The sequence below is a fragment of the Caretta caretta genome, chromosome 26 (assembly GCF_965140235.1).
Source record: "Caretta caretta isolate rCarCar2 chromosome 26, rCarCar1.hap1, whole genome shotgun sequence".
Taxonomy (NCBI): domain Eukaryota; kingdom Metazoa; phylum Chordata; order Testudines; family Cheloniidae; genus Caretta; species Caretta caretta.
Window position 1 is genome coordinate 2,479,244 of NC_134231.1, and position 21,885 is coordinate 2,501,128.

General features: G+C 45.3%; 1 protein-coding gene across 2 annotated transcripts; it reads left to right on the top strand.

Moving 5' to 3' along the window:
* The first annotated feature begins 3,986 nt into the window (after positions 1-3,986).
* LOC125626531 (prolactin-releasing peptide receptor-like) lies at positions 3,987-19,172 on the top strand. Of its 2 annotated transcripts, none has more exons than XM_048829607.2 (3): positions 3,987-4,195; positions 5,618-6,605; positions 17,196-19,172. In XM_048829607.2, the coding sequence occupies exons 2-3, from the start codon at positions 6,187-6,189 to the stop codon at positions 17,827-17,829; spliced, it is 1,053 nt and encodes a 350-aa protein (XP_048685564.2). In that variant the 5' UTR covers positions 3,987-4,195; positions 5,618-6,186; the 3' UTR covers positions 17,830-19,172. The 2 variants fall into 2 exon arrangements, with proteins under 2 accessions (XP_048685564.2, XP_048685565.2); XM_048829608.2 differs by having other exon boundaries at positions 3,988-4,195; positions 6,162-6,605.
* Positions 19,173-21,885: the final 2,713 nt, after the last annotated feature.

Genomic DNA, 21,885 nt, shown 5'->3' on the forward strand with positions numbered 1-21,885 from the left:
GAAACATACTTCTTGGGCTGGACCCTCTGCAGAGGGGTGGATTTCTCCCCAGCACAGCAGGTGCAGCCTAGGCCGTGAAAGCTCATGCTTCCCCCACATCTCTCCCCTGACCAAGCCTCTCAGCCTTGATGGACCTGTAGGGCTAAAAGGGAAGTTCAGACTCCATGGCAACCCTGGAAACTGAATGGCTCCCTCTCTGTAGCCACAGGCTTTGAATCTCAGCCCTTACATAGCAATGAAGTGAACTGAAATCAATGGCTTCACTGCAGAACAGACTGGGCCTGCAGGGGCTCTCTCTTGGGTAGGTCAGGGGCTAGGGCTCATTCCACGCTTGGCCTCGCTGCTGAGACTGTCCATAAGGATTACTGCCAATTAGAGCCAACTGGGATGGAGGGTTTTGTGATGTGGCCAGCTCCCGGGAAGGAGTTAGACCAGTGGTGTTAGCCAAAACGTCTCAGCCCACTTGCAATTCAGTTCATTACAATTAACCTCCATAAATCCCCCTGCGGTTTCAATCTCATACGGGATTCCTCTCCACTTCCTCTCCACTTTTTGAGCAACGTTGCTGTGCACTCCGAGGACATGATCCGAAGCCTGTTGAAGGCAGTGGAAGCCTTTCAATTGACATCAGTAGGCTTCAGATCATGTCCTTAAAACGGCTGCTGCACTCCACCTCAGAGGTGGCTGCATTTCAGGAGTGGGAGAGGCAGAGTGGAAAGGGCATTGCTCTCAGGCTTAGAAAACCCAGGTTTTCACAGACTCCCTGTGTGACCTAGGGCAAGTCTCTTAATCTACTCTGTGCCTCAGTTCCCATCTGTACAATGGGGATAATCACACTGCCTTACCTCACAGGGGTGTGGGCTCTGATACTAAGATGATAGGCAGATCTCCATATATATGTACAGCGTCTGTTTTCAGTCTGAGCTTGTAAAGTGCTTTAGGAAGTTGGGTTTGGTGAGAGGTGAAATTAATATAACTACTGTATTCTGTGGTGTATCTTTCTTGCAAACAGTAACCCCAAAGCACTTCACAAAGTTATATGTACAAGACAGCAGGCAGTAAATGGTGTCTCTTTTTTAATGAATAACCCAGTGGTTTAAAGACATTTGATGGTGACATTTTCACATGAGCAGGGAGTTCAAACACAAGTTTAATGCTGATGATACTCTATTTAACATAAAAGATGCTTTAGATATTTCTCCCAGGCTACCTTCAGCTTCCCCAGGGAGTCTGTGGATTCTGCACAACTGTGGGCCTCCGAGTGAGCGTCAGGCAGAGCCCACTTCCAGAATTAATCAGGAGAAATAGAGATGAAAGCCTGTGTATCCCACTGGCGTAGGGAGCAGAGTGGAGAAGGGACTCACATACTACAGACCTCCAGGCTCACTTCTATTGCTATCTGGCTTAGCAGTAATCAGGAAAAACTTATCCCCAGGGTCTCAGCTGTCAGAGTTCAGGCATCTGGCCTTCTTTGGAATCCAAGCTCATCTCTTTCATTATAGAGGGAAACTCTCCAAGAAAAGAGAACTGTATTTTATGAAGTGGATACAATTTAGCCTGAGTGTGCGTAGTGTCGGGCTTCCATGGGAATGTCCGCTCAGATCTCAGTTGGGGAAGGGAGCTGCAGTGGGTCAGAGAGTCTGTCCCCTCGCATCAGGGAGAGATAACTATGAGAGTGATCAGTGTGACAGAATGACGATTTCCTGTAATGCCCTGGACAAACCTTATTGAATCCAGTTAAACCCGACTGAATTAAGTGTAACTATCTTAGGAGATCATTGCATTAAAATGCAAATGTTTATGTGTTGTTGTGGGATTGTCCGTAACTTATCTACGAGACATGACGAATGTAAACCTTGGGAAGTGTTAGGAGCTTCAAAGGACTCTTTTGAACAATGGGCCAAGACAAGAATGATCTGTTAGTTGAGTAGGTTTCCTAGGAAATACTTGGGAGGAGGGGAATGCAAATGCCTGTCTCTAAACCTGATCTTTGGAAGCTTGTCCTGGGCAGGGGACTTTTGCCTACAACTTACCGATTTCCAGGATCAAAAGGCCCAAATGGCATAAAAAAGTAACTCTCAGATTCATGGGGTGCTTGTTCTGAACGTGTGACCACAGACAAAACCCATGGTGGGATTTGAAGGACTGTTCACCAGCCAGAACCCTTGTTGGAGTTGGGGTGGTGTCAAGTATTAGCATGGGTGTAGCTTCTTTTATTGCTTGAATATATTTTCTCTGAACTGCTTTTCCCTTGAAAATAAATTTGCTTGCTTAGAAAGAGCTGTGTGGTAACTCTACTTTGGCAATTACACTGTTTTCGCCTCAAGGACAGTGAAGTAAAGCAGGCCAGTCTGATTTTGCTGGGAAATTCACAGTGCAGGCAGGGAACTGTGCAGCCTGGAAATACCCTGGTCAGAAGAGGGATGCATGTCTCCGCCCAAGAGAGGAGATGGCTGGGGAGCTGGAAGCCTGGGGGTGGAGGAGGAATACAGATGTAGGTGCCCAGAATTGTGACCATCAAATCCTCCAATTAATACCTGCCTAAAGCAATCAAAACAGATCACAATAAAGGACAGATGCTGTGTTCTTTTCTAAATACAAGTGGCTCATTACTGAGGTTTACATCAAATTACATGATGGCTCAGATGAACTGGGAATAAATTTAGTAGAAGATTCTATAGTCTCTTTGGTGTCGTTGATCAGGAATTCAAACAGTTGTTAATGAATACCCCCTGAATTAAACGAGCGATGGAAAGGAGATGCATTGTAAGAAAATAGTTATTATAAAGGGGCAGAGGCCCTCACAGAGGCCAACCTCTTCAGTGTTGAGGCCCTGATTATCCAGCAGCAGCTGAGGTGGAGCGGGCACTGTGTACGCATGCCTGATGTACGCCCAACTCACCAAGAAGAAAGGAAACAGGGAGGCCAAAAGAAACGCTTTAAAGACACCCTCAAGATCAACATCAAGAGATGTGGCATCGACACCACGCACTGGGAGACAGCAGCCCAGGATAGGGATAACTGGTGAAGACTTGTCAGAGAGGGAACGTCCACTTCTGAGGAAAATCGCCTTGCCTTGGTCGCAGAAAAATGCCAGAAAAGAAAGGAAAGACAATGGTCAAGCAGCAATCTTGGCCCTGCCCTGTCTTCCAGCACAACCTGCAACGTCTGCCAACAAGCCTGTGGCTCAAGGATCAGACTCCTCAGTCACCAAAGGACCCATGAAAAATAAAACCTGTGAAAGAGATCATTCTCAACCTCGAGGGATCACTGACAATGACACTGGATAACACCCATCCTCCCAAAGAATCGTCGTACACAGGGATCCTTTCACCCACCGCTGAAATGTGGCCACCTCTTGGGTGGAACATGATAGCTGAATTGAACACTCTGACTCTTGCAAAAAGCGCTTGCGAATGAGATTAAACATCAATTGTACTTATTTTATCAGCTGGTATTGGACTGATGAGGGCTTTGAACAATGCCACCAAAGGTTACGATACTGTCTAGAAACAGGGGTTGTCTCTTAGCTGCACCTTCAACCTTTGACTTTCTACCTGGAGCTTGTTCAGCACTTCACTGTTTTTTCATAGACATCATAGAGAAGAAGTGCTTAATTTAGAATGACAGAGGTCTAGGGCTCAAGCAATCAGGTGCTGGGGCTCAAGCAATTTTTGCACTTTCAAAACTGACATGGCAAGCCCAGAGATGCTGGGGCTTTGAACTGCCAAGCCCAAAGGTTCCAGGGCTACGAACTGCCAAGTCCAGAGATGCTGGGGCTCTGTCCTGGTGAGCCCTGGCACAAATTGAGCCCTGCAGAGAAGGGCCATTGAGATGTAAGCAAAAAGGGCCTTTGACATCTCTGGGCTGAGGGCTCCAGCCTGGAATTTTCTCCTCCTCCAGCTTCAAAGAAGTTACTGCTAATTGACAGTTGTGGCAGAAGAGAATCAAGCTCCATATCCTCATTGCGGTTACAGGAAGGAGCGGAGAGAGGCAGCAGCCAGTGGGGGGAGTGAGAGGGTTGGAAGCATGGATCTCCGTAAGTTCAGCACACAGATATGAGCATAGTTGGAATACAGAGCCCCAAAGGATCAGAGAGCAGTCTGAATTCTCTTCCTCTCTCTGACACACAAACCCCTCCTGGAATTAACACAGCTCCTGAGTGCCCTTCCGCCCTGACTTTCCTCTGCACCAGGTCAGTAGAGAATGCAATGGTTTTCTTTTATCTGCATTTACAGAGGGAATATTCAGCCCAAATGGAGAAGCAGATTTTTCTTTTTCTTTTAAATGTACTGTATGCATAACCCAACTAGTGAGCAAGAAATGTGCCTAACTGGTTGGAACGGTTCTGTAGTTAGATGCTACTGCATTGTAGAAGTTACTTATTTCCTGAAAACTGGTGTCTCATTGTAAACATGCCCTTAGCGTGGACAGCTGAGATGGTATTATTTTGCTGTTTAGTATCATCTCAGAAGAAGCAAGGACTCCTATACAAAATAATGTAAAGGAGGATTTTACATTCATTGTGTTGCTGAGACAGCTAGTTTCTTTCTACAATTCACATTTGGAAGCTCATTTGGGAGCAGAATGGAAAGGTTTGAGGATATGGCTGTGATGTAAAATGCATTATTTTGCTAGGGTTTCACAGAAATAATACTTTGAAATTGCCTTTCATAATATTTTGTTTATTTTGAAAGCATCTTCCATATGAACAGTGTCTCAAAATGCTCCCTGTATGGAAAAGTTCCATACAGTTGAATAAGGATAAAACCAACGGGGCTCAATAGAAATTAATCTAAAAATCTAGATTTAACAGAGTCTGCTAAGCTTTCTATAGGTTTTTGGAGCCATCCTATAGAATTCTATGGCAGGGATAGAATTCTTTATTCAGTTCTGTAAGATGTTTCCTAAAGTCTATAGAAAGTGTTTGATTTTTGTTCTATTAAATTAGATAAGACTTCACCGTAGGAGTTTACAGAGTGAAATAATAGCTGACAAAGATGGAAATGAAGGGGTTCAGGAAAGGAGAAATGGGCTACTTTACTAAAAAGCTCACTAACCCTCTTCCATAGAAAAATGGGAGATTAGGTGCTAGAATAGTGTTTTTCAGGTCAGACTGAAAAATAATTTGAGCTGCAACTCCCAATGCTTTGTGGGAAAGCATATATTTTAAGAACATAATAAAACCCGCTGGCTGTGGAATGCACTTGTGTGTACTCATTGTGAATAACAGCAGGAATCCATTCATTATCTCATACTTATGGAGAATTGAAGGGTCTCTGGAAATGAGTTGTATACACTCCTGAGTGATGTACAGCAGAAGTTCTCATGGTATCAGCTTCGCGGGCATGAGTACTGTGTCCTTGTGGCTCTGCACTGGCCAACCAAAACCCCCTGACAGACAAGGATAAGAAGGGACATGAATGGTGGGGGTGACTTGGAGGGATTTGTATTCCAAGACTGAATCTATTCTGTGTCCACCGATTTCTGTCTTCCTTTCAAATCCTAAATTTGGGGCCTGGCCCTCTCTTCTTAGAATTGTCCCCTTTATCAGGGGAGGGCTATTTATCTGAATCCCTCCTCTTCTAAACCTCAGTTTTTCCATCTTCTTTCCCAGGAATCTGTAGAACAAACCACTTCCCAGACCTTCCAGACAAGCCAGGAAAATTAAACGGGGAAAAATATTCTGAGGAAGTTTGAGACAAAGAAATCAGATTATAAGGAGGCTAAAGGGACAGGACTTGAGGGGAACCAAATTGGCCTCAGTATGAAGGCTAGATGCAGCTGGAGCACAAACATGAAGTAAAATTTGATGTACCACAAGGACATTTCAATTCAACTCTCAAGGTGTGACCCGTGAATTACAGAACAGAGAGGAGAATCAGTGGGTAGCACCTGAATAACTGTTCACACAGGTATACTCAAACATAGATGGAAACTCTCTGCAAAGCTGAGAGACTGAATCAGGTTAACAGGTCACATTTGACCTCTCATGGATTGTTTGCTGCTCCAACCAAAAGAGATGCCCACAGAAGGACTCAATCATAAATGGCACATACACGGGTTGCTAACTATATCCATGAACTGAAAATGAATGGAATCATGGTTATGACCCTGTAATTAACGTCACTAATGCTGACCCCCTTCTGCTCTTGTCTAAGCTTGCTTCTCAGTTGACTTTGACTCATGGAACCAATTGGGAATTGGGACAAGCTCCCAACCAATGACAGCATCAATGAGATCGTCCTCAAGAACAGCTCCAATTCCAGCTCTCAGTTTACGGGAGTCCAGTTGATCCAGTCCTTCAAGCCCCTCATCATCCCCTGCTACGCCCTGGTGGTGCTGATCGGCATCTTCGGCAACTACCTTCTCCTCTACGTCATCTGTAGGACCAAGAAGATGCACAATGTCACCAACTTCTTCATCGGGAACTTGGCTTTCTCAGACATGCTGATGTGTGCGACATGTGTTCCTTTTACCCTGGCCTACGCCTTCAACCCACAGGGCTGGATCTTCGGGAAGTTCTTGTGTTATTTCGTGTTCCTGATGCAGCCAATGACAGTCTATGTGTCTGTCTTCACCCTCACAGCGATTGCTGTAGACAGGTAACTAGTTTCTAGCCAGCCCTTTGGAAATGATGATTTTCCTTTTTTAAAAAATTTGGGTGAGGGAATTATTTAGTAATTTTTTGGCCTCAAAAGAGCAAAATCTTTTCAATATCACTAAGAAATCTTTCAGAGTAGCAGCAATGTTAGTCTGTATCTGCAAAAAGAAAAGGAGTACTTGTGGCACCTTAGAGACTAACAAATTTATTTGAGCATAAGCTTTCGTGAGCTACAGCTCACTTCATTGGATGCATGCAGTTGAAAATACAGTGGAGAGATTTATATACACAGAGAACATGAAACAATGGGTGTTACCATACGCACTGTAACAAGAGTGATCAGGTAAGGTGAGCTATTACCAGCAGGAGAGTGGGGGTGGTGGTGGGGAACCTTTTGTAGTGATAATCAAGGTGGACCCTTTCCAGCAGTTGACAAGAACCTCCGAGGAACAATTGGGGAGGGGGGGGGGGAAATAAACATGGGGAAATAGTTTTACTTTGGTGTAATGACACATCCACTCCCAGTCTCTATTCAAGCCTAAGTTAATTGTATCCAGTTTGCAAATTAATTCCAATTCAGCAGTCTCTCATTGGAGTCTGTTTTTGAAGTTTTTTTGTTGAAGAATTGCCACTTTTAGGTCTGTAATTGAGTGACCAAAGAGATTGAAGTGTTCTCCGACTAGTTTTTGAATGTTATAATTCTTGATGTCTGATTTGTGTCCATTTATTCTTTTACATAGAGACTGTCCAGTTTGGCCAATGTACATGGCAGAGGGGCATTGCTGGCACATGATGGTAGATGTGCAGGTAAACGAGCCTCTGATAGTGTGGCTGATGTGATTAGGCCGTATGATGGTGTCCCCTGAATAGATATGTGGATACAGTTGGTAACAGGCTTTGTTGCAAGGATAGGTTCCTGGGTTAGTGTTTTTGTTGTGTGGTTGCTGGTGAGTATTTGCTTCAGGTTGGGGGGCTGTCTGTAAGCAAGGACTGGCCTGTCTTCCAAGATCTATGAGATTGATGGGTTGTCCTTCAGGTATTTGGCTTTTTATTGTACTGGGGCATGTGACACTTTGCAGTTTTGTGTGATTCACTGTGAAAAAGGATTTTCAGCAAAATGAAATTCCAAGTGTAAAAAATGTCTAGGTTTTTGCATAGAAAAAGGATCACTTTGGAGATGAGGGGGAACTGAAATTTTAATAATTTCAGTAATTAATTATAAATCTTATTACTTTCCCTTACATCACATTTTGCCTCTTCAAATGTACAAATATTAATGTGATAACCCTCACAGCACCCTAATGAGGATAGGCATGATTTATTATCCCCATCTTACAGATCAGGGAAACTGAGGCACAGGGTGGTGAAGGGACTGATTGATTTTGTTTTATTAATGTATCTGAATGGTGTTTATCAAATGCGCCTATTGACACCTCTAGGATCTGTCACTGACTTGTCTCTAAAGTGCCACAAGTACTCCTTTTCTTTTTGCGAATACAGACTAACACGGCTGTTACTCTGAAACGTGACTTGTGAGAGACTGTGGGCAAATCAGAGGATCAGACTTTCAGCAGAGCTCAGGAACAGATTTGCAAGCACTTAGCACCCACAGCTGGAGACAGATTTTTAAAAGAACCCTCAGCTCCCACTGCAACACTTAAGTCCAGGTACTAAGAGACATCAGCACTGGCATGTTGAGTAGAGCTGTTCCAGGACAGGAATTCTGCTTCAAGAAGGATTTTGAGATGTCTAAATCTTGGCTCTGTTTCAAATTGGAAGAAAACCTGCAAATTTCAGAATGCTCTAGGAAGGAAAATTCCAGGAAAAAAAAGTTTCAGAGCAATCAAAATGTTTGGTGCCAATTTTTACTTTATTATTTTGTGTTACAATATACAATATAATACAAATAAAAAGATATTCAAAGCAAAAAGTTGTTTCAAAAATGAAAAATCAAAATGGTTGTTTTTCATTGCTGGGATTCATTCCCCCTCCCCCCCAAACCAAATTTTGGTGCATACAACATGGTTTTGAGTTTGAGACAACTGCATTTTGCAAGGCAGTTCCACTGAAGTTCTTCCAACCAGCAGTAGTTCTCAGATCTTTTGTAAGCCTGGCCACTTGCAGGTTGTCTAAGTTGGAGCTGGGCTCTTCTAGAATCTGATTCTAAATTGTTTTGTATAATGGGAATAACTATCCAGGGTGAAAAGAAAAGGAGTACTTGTGGCACCTTAGAGACTAACCAATTTATTTGAGCATGAGCTTTCGTGAGCTACAGCTCACTTCATCAGATGCATACCGTGGAAACTGCAGCAGACTTTATATATACACAGAGAATATGAAACAATACCTCCTCCCACCCCACTGTCCTGCTGGTAATAGCTTATCTAAAGTGATCAACAGGTGGACCATTTCCAGCACAAATCCAGGTTTTCTCACCCTCCACCCCCCCACTCCAGGGTGAGAGGCTTAGTGTTTGCAAAGCATCTGGGCACCTGTGAATGAGAGGTGCTAGAGAAATTATTACAGACACAGCCGGGAGTTCCTGTGTCTCAGTCAGAATTAATATTAATTTCCCTCCCTCTTATTATTTCCCTCCATTTCCTTTGCAGCAGCTGTTTCCTACAGTTCTCGTGGTCAATTCTGCTCACTCACTGTTAACTTTCAGCCCCATCGGCTCAGCTTACCCCGCTGAGACCATTTAAAGGATCAATATATTCCTGTAGGCCCCCTCCTTGGCCTGACTCCAGGCTCTGGGGATCTAGGCTGGGAAGGGGGATTGATAGTTGTGTAACACCCGGGTAACCAATGGGGAGCAACTCCGTAGTAGCCCCTGAATTCTCCTGTGTTCCGGGGCTGTGTTCTCCCTGAGAGGGCTGCAAAAAGGAGCAGGATCCTTATGTTCTCCCTTCTGCCACACAGGTGTGGAAATGAGGGACACACTCTTGCCCACAGGGATCTGGACCCGCACTGCGGCTTTCTTCACCCACAAAATGGGATTAAAGGGTGCTCAGCACTGTGTAAAATCAAGCCCTTAGGGCCAGATTTTCAGCAGAGATCACCGCCTGTTCAGGCACCTAACGGAAGTGGATAGGTTTGCCATTGAAAGCTATGGGAGCTGCTGGGGGTGGAGCACTTTTGATAATCTGGCCCTTAATGTGTATAGGCCAAATTCACAGTTCCTTCTGCAGTTTTTACTCCAACAGAAGTTAATTGGAGGCCTATCTGAATAAGGACTGAGTAAGAACCTCAGGCTTCGGCCCTAGGTTGGGTCAGGTATTTTTTTGCTCTCTAATTGCTTGATCTTGAGAGGCATTCAGTAGCACAATTGAGCCCAGATGAGGCAAGCACCTGGAATTAGATTCCCATTGATCACTTTCTTCTAACCCAGCTCAATTTCTTGAGGCTTCTCTTCATTTTCAAGTGCTTTTCTTTTGGTGCCTGTCAATTACCTCACTTACAATCCATGCTGTCTGGAGTCCCCTTCAGGGCAAGATTAATAAACGTCAGCCATCCAGCTCTTCAGATGTTTTCTGCTCACCAAAGCAAATCAGCTCTCACTCCTGACAGTTCCCAGGCAGCCTTCCCAGCCTGCAGGCTGGAGACCATACTCAGATTCATGAGAATCTGCCACACCAAACACAGTGCTAGCAGTCATTCAGCATCAAATCTAGCACGAATGCACATCCATGCCACAAAAGACTGAACATTTTAACAACTCAGAGCATCATCTCCTGCAGATGACAGCTTCTCTTGCTCTGAATTCTAGCACAGAACCCTAGAAACTAGAGTTGCCAATAGCCTAGTCGGTCCAGCTTCCGCTGCACAGTGCAGAATTGCTCCTTTTAGTAGTTAACTGTAGTAGGAGGGGCTTGGATTCAAGCCATAGGACTAAGACTTTAGAGATCTGGCTGCAGTTCTGGCTCTGCTGCAATTCTGTGTGTCACCTGAGTCAAGTCACTTTCTCTGCCTGTGCCTCAGTTTCCCCTCTGTAAAAGGAAGTACCAACACTTTGCTCCCCCAAAGGGGTGCCGTAAGACTCTGTTCATTAAGGTATGTGAGGTGCTCAGATTCTGTGGTGACGGGTGTCACAGGAAAACCAATCAATATTTATACCACTGTAGATCTTGAGTAACTTCGCTGCCGTCAGGGGAGTGAGACTAGTGTAAGTGAAAGGGCCACCAGGCTTGGAGTGACAGACAGACTGACAGTGGAGTAGTGCCTGATGCCCGCACTGGAAAAGAACAGGTCGGTGCTGCTGCAGTGAAAAGACCAACTGGAGAGGGTATCGTAGGGTATGTCTACACTGCAAATAAAGGGCATGTTCTTAACTTGGCTTAGCTAACTCAGGGTAAAATAGTAGTGAAGACACTGCAACTCGAGTTAGCAGCACAGGTTCAACCCTGCAGGCTTTCACTCGAGCTGCTAACCTAAGGTAAAAGCCGAGCTGCCATGTCTTTACTGCTACTTCAGCTCAAATGAGCTAACCCAAGGTAAGAACACACCTTTTCTGCCATGTAGATCTACTCTTAAAGTGCGACTGTTAGGGCCAGAGCCTCAGCTGGTGTAATCCATGTCGCTCCAGTGAAATCAGTGGAGTTAGGTTGATTTGAAGATCTGGCCTGAGATTTTTACATTCATTGAATAATCTCCTGCATGTCTATTCAACTGTGTATACGCGCAGGAGGAGATGATACATATGTCCTCCACTTTGTGTCTTGGGCGGCGCTGACATTGTCTGCACCATGCAAACAGCAGTAATAACTGATCATACCAACAAGGAGATTAGAAAGTGGGCAGCAGGGCACATGGAAATTAATCCTCCTTAGAGGGATGCAACAAGACTAGTCTCAGGAGCAAGAAAGGCAGTATCTCCATGCTTCCCAGCGATATGTTCATTCACTGTTTGCTAAGCAGCTCTTTGCAGAGAGGTCCAGTCCACCACCTGGCAAATATAGCCTCATTCAGGAGAGAGGCTCAGTCCTGACCCACTCCCCACACACCCAGCTCTGTCCTTGCACCTCATCGCTAGCTGCAGCACCCGCTGCTTTTCCAGCACTGGCTTTCTGCTGAGCAGAAAATACCAGTGGTGCAGAATATCTATATATAGGATCTAGCATGAGAAAGAAACAGCCCGTTTTCCCTTGTGTCACTTGGATTTGAACCATAGTCTTTTGCTCTTTTCTGTTGTCTTCGGTGTGGGTTATAGCAAGCTTCTGACTTGGTTGGGAGAAGAGCTTGTTATTGAGGGCACTGACATGAAGTCACTGCAGAGCCCACTACACATACATCAAACTCTGCATTAAAAGGTGTCTTTCCACTCAGTGCTGTTGCTTGGTGTAAAAGTGGGAAGTCTATGTGACTTTAAAACCAGTGCAGCTTATGGCATGATAGTGACCTGATCAAACATCTCTACTGTGCCAAGACATGACTTTGTAAATCCAGTAACAAGCTTCTTACTTTCTTGGAGCTGGTGCAAACACCAGGTATGACAGATTGATCCAATGACAGAGCCTAGATCACTGCAAATAGCAATTCCATTTCCTTTCCTCCTTCTGCACTTTGTAGTGAAGTCCTGTGGCTTTGGCACTCATCAGGGCTGGAGAGATGCCATGGCATGGTGAAGATTAAACTAGTGTCATCATGCCAGAAGGTTCCAAATTGTGATGCAAACACAACAGGAATATGCTACTCAATCTCCTTCTCTTTGTGTGAGGCATATTTGTGCCCCATGCTTCTTTCCGATAGGCAGAGATCATAAAATGTTCCCCATGCTTGCAACTTGTAGCCTGCTGTGTTGCAAAATAAGCTAATTTCACATCTCTTCACCTGACCAGGAGGGCTAAGCAGCCAGCATGGGACTGGAAATGTATGTGTGTTTAGTTTGGGAGTGAACTTCCTATTGCTCTTGTTCTGATTTCAGTGCCACTAAATAGTGATGTCCTTGACTGCTGGGTGTGTAAAGCACTAGGTATCATTTCTGCTCATTTCAGGTTATTAATACCTTCTCATACAAATCTGTGCTAGACAAATTGTTCTGACCCCCAAATGGCAGGCACAATCCCTTCCTAAATGGAGACAGACATGGGATCTGGTTTGGGGCTTGTTTTTTTGGGCTTTGGGTTTTTTAACATTGTGTTTCCATAGTGATGTCACTTTTGTAGGGAAGGCTGCAGTCCCAGTGGGGAATGGAAAGAAATAGGCAGATTCCAAAACTAAGCCGCAGATACAAGGAGCATCTTTAATACAAACATGACTCAGACGCTGGCAGAACAAAACAGGTGCAGTGGAGGCAAAGCAAATTAGACGAACAAAGGGAAGATTTAGGCTGGACTAGCAGGAAAGAACTTTCTGACAGATCTCTTAGGAGGTAGGATGACCTGCCAAGGGGTGTGTTGGAAATCTGATTATGTGAGACTTAAATATACTTGGTAACTGTGTTGTTTGGTCTGATCCTGCATTTTCTGATGAGGGGCTGGACTAGTTATGTCCCAATAAGGCTTTCCCATCTTGAATTTCTGTAACTCTATTCTTTGCATTTAGGGTTGGGCTGTTCCTCCATGTTAAAGGAGAATCTAGATGAAAGGAGCTACAGCATTCACAATCCCCTTTATAACTGCACACTTAGGGCTACGTGTTCAAGGACCCCTACTTTTAACTACTCCCTTTCCTTCCCTAAAGCAGTGATTCTGCAGTACATTGCAAGGTATAGAAGGCACCACTAGCTTGGAATGGAAAATGTCATTATTGAAAATACCTGTCTGTCTCTGTCTGTCATCTTAGATGTTTCTCAAGTTCCCATCACCGTAAGTCTTCTTGGCTGCATATTATTTATCAACATAAGGCCTGATTCACCACTCTCTTATACATGTTTCATGCCAGTGTTACTTCACTAACTCCAAATGAGTCATGTCAGGGTGAAGCTAATGGAGTGGAGTGGTGAATCAGGCTCCTATTGTTCAATCAAACCAGGCCTCTGTGTTAATTTTCCTCCATCCAGTCTTTGGAGTTTCCCAGGAATTACGAAACCAGTTAGTACCCTTAAATTCAAAGGGTTGGTTAGGAAATTATAGTGGATCAGAAGGATTTAGCTAAAACACTTAGCTGCCCTTTCCAAAGGGACTCTTTCAGATAGGATGAGATTCTCCTATGTGCAAAGCGGCAGCACAAAGCCTATTCACCACCCCAGACCCACATGAGTCCTAAAATAAGTAGGACTTAGGTGGTTCACCGGCTTTGCACTGGCTTTCTGCATGGCTGGGAGTTGAGGAATTTCACACCCTTACATCCCTAAAGAGATGTATACGTTCTGTGAGAAACTGGTCATATCACAGCCCAACAGCATCCAGAATGAAATGGCCTTAAAATATTTACTCTGTGAATGGGGCAAGTCACAGAACCTTCAAATTCTGTGTCAAAGCATCACCTTTGCCAATGCAATGGTCAGGTACTGTTCAGTTCAAAGGTCCCATTTACACTAGAATTAAAGAATTCTCTTGCACCTCTGAGAAGGGAATCAGGGGTAAGGCTCTGATCCTGCAAAGACAGGCTTGTGCTTCATCTCAATGAGCTACTTGTGTGTAAAGTTAAGCGGGAACGCACATCTCTTATAAGCCTAGGTCTAGCCTGAGCTTAGCTCTGTATATGGCTATCCCGCTTGTTTGATGGCACAGATTGATCGGAATCCTGGTTTTGGGAAGATCATGTGACAGATGCAAGCTTGCTTTCCTGTCTAGACAAAATAAATGATAAATTATAAAAAATATTAAATATCCATCACATGTAGGTTTATTATCAGAGAGATCAGTTCAATTGCTATGCAAACTTCTGCTGAGGGTTTGTTTAATTTCAGATGCTCCTTTCCAGTCCCTATTTTCCATTATAATCTTGAATGTTTTGTGCAATCTAGTAATAAAATACAAATAAAGGGATAAGAAGGTCATAATAAAAATACAGATAATTTGAATAATATCTAATTGGGGCATTTATTACTAGCTGGAATATAGGCTGGGACACAGCTAGATAATTTCAACTCTCTGGCCCTGACACAAGGCACCACATAACTATGTGCCGAAAGTTGAGTGTGGGCTTAAGTCTCATTGACGTCAATAGGACTTCAGCACATGTTTAAAGTTCAGCACATGCTTAAGGGCTGTCCTGAATCGAGATGCTTTCCCGAAAGTGAATGTCGATCAGTTACATAGGTTCAAACATCGAGGAAAAGAGTGAGGTATGGATACGTACATAGACAGACAGTCGGGGGGGGGGGGGGCTGAGTGTGAGTTAGTGCTGAATGCAGAACACCCAGTATGTGAAAGGTGCTACATAAAACCAGTTTAGTCACTTAAAATGGCTAGCAGGAGGCTCAGCTCTTACAAGTCTTTGACCATAAGAAATAGCGAGGAAATGAAAACAATGCACCTAGTGAAGGAGGAGAAAAGAGATTAATTAGGTGATTTTTTTTCATTTTAGTCTTTTAAAAAATGTTGCCTGGAGCTCCCAAGTATGATTCAGAGTCACTTTACACAAAGGGCTGCCTGGGTGGTTGATCAGGAGCATTCTGAGGGGCCGGGTGTTTCTGGAGACGACTGGAGGCACCTACGGTTTAACACAAGGCCTCAGGATGGGGAAAAGAAAAGCCGCTATTATTTCGTTCTTCCACAATAAAAGCTGTTCCTAGGGGTTAATTCTGTGGCTTTGCTTCTGCTGGGATAATTACAGCTCTTAGGGACTTCAGGCTTTTTTGCACTGGAAGGGTGTCATTTCCTGCAGATTTGGCACCTCATGTCAGGCCTCTTTGCTTAATTTAATGCAATCGAAATGTAATGCTAATGAAATAAGAAAAAGCAGCCATTAAATGTTTGACTAACTGGAAAACGACAGCTTTGGAACTGAAGGGAAACCTCTTTTGTCGCTTTTGTGCTCAGCCCTGGAATTTGCTCGTGCTGCTACTTGGCTGACGGCTGCTGATTCCCCGTGGTTCTGTGGAGTTTTATCGATTAAGGTCTACCAGACGCTTTAGGGACTGTAACGAGTGGCACATACTGCAGAAGGTAGAACTAGAACAGAGCAAGAGCCCGTTGAGTCTGATAGCTTGTCTCTGATGGTTGTCAGTGCTGGATGCGTCAGGAGATGTAGTTCTCCCCAACTGAGCAGTACTATATACATATATATATTATGGCAGGAAATGGCTTTATTACACCATCAAGTGATCAGTTTAGACCCTGAAAGCTGGCTGATAGTCCTTGTAATTTTACCTTAGCTAGTGCAAGTACTGGCAGATGCTGTTCTTACCACACTCACTCTTTACCTCAGTTATATACTGAGATGGTGAGTTCCAAAGGTTAACTAGGGAATGCATTAAGTACTCTCGCCTTTCATCGGTGGAGAAACTTAATGCTTTTTAAAATGTATTTTAATTTTTAACCTGCTAGTTTCAGCAAGTGCCCGTTTGTTCTTGTATCTCGGGATGAGGTAAATAGGAGAAGCCACCTGGGCATCTCTGTACCTTTTGATACCTGTCTCCTGTACTGACTGGCCTTTCCTTTTCCTCTGTCATTTCTTTAACCCAGGTAATGTCGATGAAGCTGATCAAATATACAGTAGACATAACTTTGTGGGACAGTGCCCCAGGATTCATTAACAATGATGGGAGCTGTGCCTCTAAAATCATACACCGGAAGATGGTCCTCTATAGTAGTCACCAGCAGAGGATGAAATCTTTCCATCAGTGACTCCACAGTTCAGTAGGGGTAGCGTTCTTTGTTCTCTTACAGATGGACTCCCTGTGCATTAATTGTGGGTGACGCACCATCCTGTGCAGAGGAGCCGGCACAAGGCCTAGGCACCATGTGGGGCCCACTTGAGCTGTATCCAGAGGATTTCAGAGATGCATAGCACTAGCTGTCTGCTTGGAGAGGGCTTTGCCCTCTGAGGGGAAACGTCAACCCCATACTGACCCTGAAACACCTGGACCAGGGGCTTGGGTGAAAATTAAGAGCAGAGTTATAGCTTTCAAAGGTGGGACAGAGAGAGAGTGTAGTTAAAACAGCATCTCCACTGTTGTAAATACATGAACACAAGGACAGCAGCAGAACGTGTGCACGTTAATGTAAAATGGTCTCTAGCGGCTAATGTAGGTAACTACATTACTCAGTATACATCACTGTGGATGAGTCACGCTCTGGGACCATGGCAGGGGGATGTGTGGCTGGTAGTGACCACTCTCTCCATGCAGTTGGTCACTGGAGCATTTGTTTACTGCTCCTGCTCCACCCTCCTCTACCCATGGACCCAAATGCTAGTTTCAATGTCTGCCAGGTTCAGAGCAAACAATAAGATCTTCAAAGAGTAATGTGAGCTCAGCTTGATTCCGCCCCCAGCTCAGTCAGGAGGACCCCTCATGACCCCTCAGGGTGAGCTGCTAAGTTCCTATACATCGCTGAGGCTTTATTTGGGTCTTGATACGTGCACACACGCCGGGACCATGCCCTGACTGGTGAGATATATGAGCTATAGGGATAATGCCATTCAGGAGAAAGCGGCAGTGGGAGCTGTGACTCACCACTCTCATTCCCTCTCCCTCTCTTTCCAGGTACTATGCCACGGTGCACCCACTGAAGAAGCGCATCTCGGTCACCACCTGTGTGTATGTGGTGGGTGGAATCTGGTTGCTGTCCTGCACGCTGGTGGCCCCCGCCATCGCCCACACGTATCACATGGAGTTCCAGAAGGAAGGATTTGCCATCTGTGAGGAGTTCTGGATGGAGAAGGAGAAGGAGCGCCTGGCCTATGCCTACAGCACCCTGATCATCACCTACATCCTGCCCCTCTCAGCTGTCTCCCTCGCGTACATCTGCATCACAGTCAAGCTGAAGAACCGCGTGGTGCCCGGTCACCCAACGCAAAGCCAGGCAGAGTTCGACCGGGTGAGGAAGAGGAAGATCTTCCGCCTCATCGTGCTGGTGGTGGCTGCCTTTGGGATCTGCTGGCTCCCCATCCATGTCTTCAACATCATTCGTGACATAGACATCAATCTCATCAACAAGCACTACTTCCTGCTCATCCAGCTGCTCTGCCACTGGTTCGCCATGAGCTCCTCCTGCTGCAACCCCTTCCTCTACGCCTGGCTGCATGACCGCTTCCGCAGCGAGCTGAAGAAGATGTTCACCTTTAAGCAGAAAATCATCCCCACCAATAACTGCGTAGCCGTGAGCGTGATGCTCTGAGACCCGGAATCTGGGTTCTCTGCTTTCTGATGGTCTCGCATTTCTCTCACTCTTTGCATCCCAAACTGAGACACACAAGAATCAGCACACCCACCTCCTGAAATGCAGGCTCCTCGCAGGTGGAAGGCTGTGACTATTTACGAGTTTAACAGCAGCCAACCATATTGCACGAGAGTTCTGGGACGTGAAGTGAATGATGCTGTATTCCACCGCAATTGCAATGGGAGTTTGGGATTTTAAATTACAGAATTACAATATGCCCCAGCTCTTGCAAAAAGTGCCACCAGGTCTTTGATGTGTGCAAATCATGGGGTCCTCGGGTTTCTGCTCATCTGCTCCAGCACTGTCATGTCCTTTAGAACGTGATGAAGCTCAGTACTGGCTCAGAGGAAAGAGCACAGGGTATCTCCCACATCTGCATGGTCCCCAGATGTCACCCATCCAAGAACTGAACTTTAAGAACCAGAGTGCTTTTTTACCCAAAGCACGATCAGCCTGGGGAACACACCATCATAAGGCATCTTTGAGGTACAGACCATAGCAGATTTCAGAATAAGGATACCCAGAACACTAGACAGGACCAAAATATCAAAGGGATACACACCGTCATGCGTAAGCCAAGCACTAACTGCAGAGGGTCAGGAAGACATTTTCCCAGGGGCACTGTACTACATAACTGTCCATTGTGGGGGTTTACACTTTCCTCAGAACCTTCTAGTATTGTCCACTGTGGCAGACAAGATTGTGAACTAGTTGGATCTCAGGTCAGGTCCGGTCTGGCACTTCCTATGTTTGTACAGCCTGCTTGCCATGTTGGATATGATACCATCACAGCACAAAGCAGCATGACTTCAGGGCAATAGCCTGGGGAAAAGTGGATTTGTGTCTAATGGTGATGGGAGGGTGGGTATATGTGAACAAATACTGCACCATATTCAGCCCTGCATATATTGGTGCACAACCCCCACCTCTCCTGATTAAGTTAAATAGGAATTGAACTGCTCCTCCATTCACTCAGGGTGAAAGACTGACTTATTGTGCATAGTTTCCTCTTTCTTTCTTTCTTTCTTTCTTTCTTTCTTTCTTTCTTTCTTTCTTTCTTTCTTTCTTTCAACAGAAGAATGATTTGGTTGGCCATGGGAGGGGCTGCTTAAGTCAAACAGAAGCTTGGGACAGTGAAGTATATGCACGAGTGTTTGGGGTTGCAATGTAACTTTGTCAAAGCATTCCTGTGTCTAATACAAAACTCTTTCTTGCATATCTCAGAATGAGGTTTGTTGGCTGGAATCTGTAATACTACAATAAATATAAAGGAATAACTACTTCAAGATTCCTCTCTCAAACACTGAGCTTAGAGGCGATTTTCTTTTCCAAAGTGCAGAAGCTGCAGCCCTGATGCCTGCTGGGAACAGAACTGCAGTGAGTGAGATCCTAGTGATGTGTAACTGACATGATTCGAATGATTTCATCCCTCACCTGCTGTTCGCTGAGCAGATGTGTTTGATGCCTAATAAAGCAGGGCCAGAGACTTGAGATTCTTTTTTCTCATGACCACTCCTTCAAAGAGAGGGTTGTTTTCATCCAGACATCAGTGGATCTGGATATGGGGGACGATGTTTCCCAATGGCTATAGAACAGGACTAACAGTTAGGACTCCTGGGTTCTGTTCCCACCTTTGCTGCTGTGTGGCCTTGGCCTAGTCACTGAACCTCTCTGGGCCTCAGATGTGGCTAATAAGTCTGCCCTAGCTCACAGGAGGGTTACATTGGGGTTTCCAGTTAAATGTCTATGCAATGAGTGAGGAAGGAGATGGTGTGTGTGTGAGTGTGTGTGTGTGTGTGTGTGAAAAGCCTCTTATGTAGTCCCTGTTCCATTTCTTTCTCACTCTTTCCCCCTCCTCTTCCTGTCCCTTTGGCCCAGGGCCCAGTGAGGTTTAGCAGGTCCCTGACCCGGATTTCCCACCTGCCCACCTTCTCTCTGCTCCTAGCCACATTCAGAGGCCGGCCTGGAAAGGGTTTCACTACTTCACTGCATTGCCCCTCTCCAGCCCTTAGTGCAGCTGTGGGATTTTGGGGCAGGGAGGTACATCGGTACCATGGGGATTTTGTGATTTTCTGTTGTGGCCTCTCTCCTTTCTGGAATTGTGTTGTGGCCTCTCTCCTTTCTGGAATTCCTTTCTGGAATCCCTCTGAAAAAGGGATGCAGCAGGCTGACGCTTATGTTACCCAGCCAAAGAGCACTGTCACCCAGCTACCTAACAGCTAATCACCTATCACCCATAAAAGACATACACTGGCCACAGAGAGCTCCCTGTTGAGGGACTCCACTTTAGCCCCTGCAATGCCAGGCCCAGTGGGCGCTCAGTAGCAGCACCCTGAGGTGCACTGCCCGGAGTGTCTTCTGTAGGGTTCCAAATGCGACCTTTTGTTGCCCCACTCTGTGTAACTTCAGGGGGAAGTCTGGGGAGATCAGTTGCAGATTTCTACAGTTGTGATGTGACAAAGGCAAGCCGATGTGGTGGCTGTGCTGTATGCATCTATTTTGATTGGATAAAAACATATGCAGAGTTGATGTGGCCCATAGGACCCTGACAAGATGCCACCATGGATCTCAGTGTCAGTCACGATTTGGGCAGACCAAATTCCTTCAGGCTTGTGCCAGCCTGTAGGATACTGGCAAGGATGCAGCAGAATTAGGGTGCCCAGACAGCAAATGTGAAAAATTGGGACGGGGGTGGAGGGTAATAGGAGCCGATATAAGAAAAAGACCCAAAAATTGGGACTGTCCCTGTAAAATCAAGACATCTGGTCACCCTAAGCAGAATCCATGTGTTTCTCACATATTTCATTTCCCATTTATGAAGAGGAGGAGGAAGCAGAAGAAAGAGGAGGGAGGGAGGAAAAGAAAGCCAAAGAAATTCTAAGTCTGAGCAGCAGAGAATGGAGAAGAGCCGAGTTCTTTGTGGAGAATTCAGTGCGGCTCTTTATTTGGCAAAGAATTGTTTAAAAATGCATCAATGAATCATTTTGCTTGAAAATGTCAGAGTAACTTCTAAAAGCCAGGCATTCCCCTTGGGATGTATTTTAAACAGTCTCGAGGGGGGAGAAGGGAATTTATTCTTAAAAGGGAACAAGTGCCAGAGGAACCGCAGCCTCGGAAAAGAGGAATGTGCCTCTTTTATCAGGAAGCAGGAAATGCTGGAGCCCATCTCCAGAGCTTAGCAGGAGAGGGTCCCACTCAGCTCTCCCTAGGCCCCATCCTATGAGGTGCTGCTGGCCTCTTGAGTGGTGCTGAGCACCTTCAGCTCCCACTTACATCAAGCGAGGGTGCTCAGCACCTCTCACGAGGGGCTTGCCACCTGGCAGAATCTGGCCCACTTTCTCCCTTTCTTCTCCAAATCTTTGCAGAAAACAGGATGGGGGAGGAGGAGAATCTGACAGAGCATCAAAGCAATCACTCCCTCTTGAAACTCATTTTGTTACTTAATAAATTCCAGTGATAGATAGGGAGCCGCCGTGGGCTTTCTCAGTTCCTGAGCTCGAAAGTGACTGACATAGTTGCAGGAGGGAAAAGAGCTTCCTCCCCCCAGTGCCACAGCAACCCCATGCTCCGCCTGTTTCCCTCAACAAGGGGCACATGGGCATTTCTGCTCCCCATCCCTCTGCCCTCACTGACCATCACAGATTTTCTTGTGCATGTTCAGTTTTTCTTCTCTGGTCCCTACACGAATGTATAGCTAAAACCCCTGTGTATGTCCTTATCTCAATGATCTCTTGTAAACACTGCTCTGATTGCCTGGTAGAGGAGTTTAACTCATGACTCATTATCAGAGGGGCAGCTGTGTTAGTCTGTATTCACAAAAACAACGAGGAGTCATCTCCATTTATCTGAAGAAGCGGGATTTTTACTCACAAAAGCTTATGCCCAAATAAATCTGTTAGTCTTTAAGGTGCCACCGGACTCCTCGTTGTTTTTATGACTCATTCAGACTCAGTGGGCACACAAAGTGGATTTCCTTCCGAAGGTACCAGCACTTCCTGAGCTGCGGTTTGATTT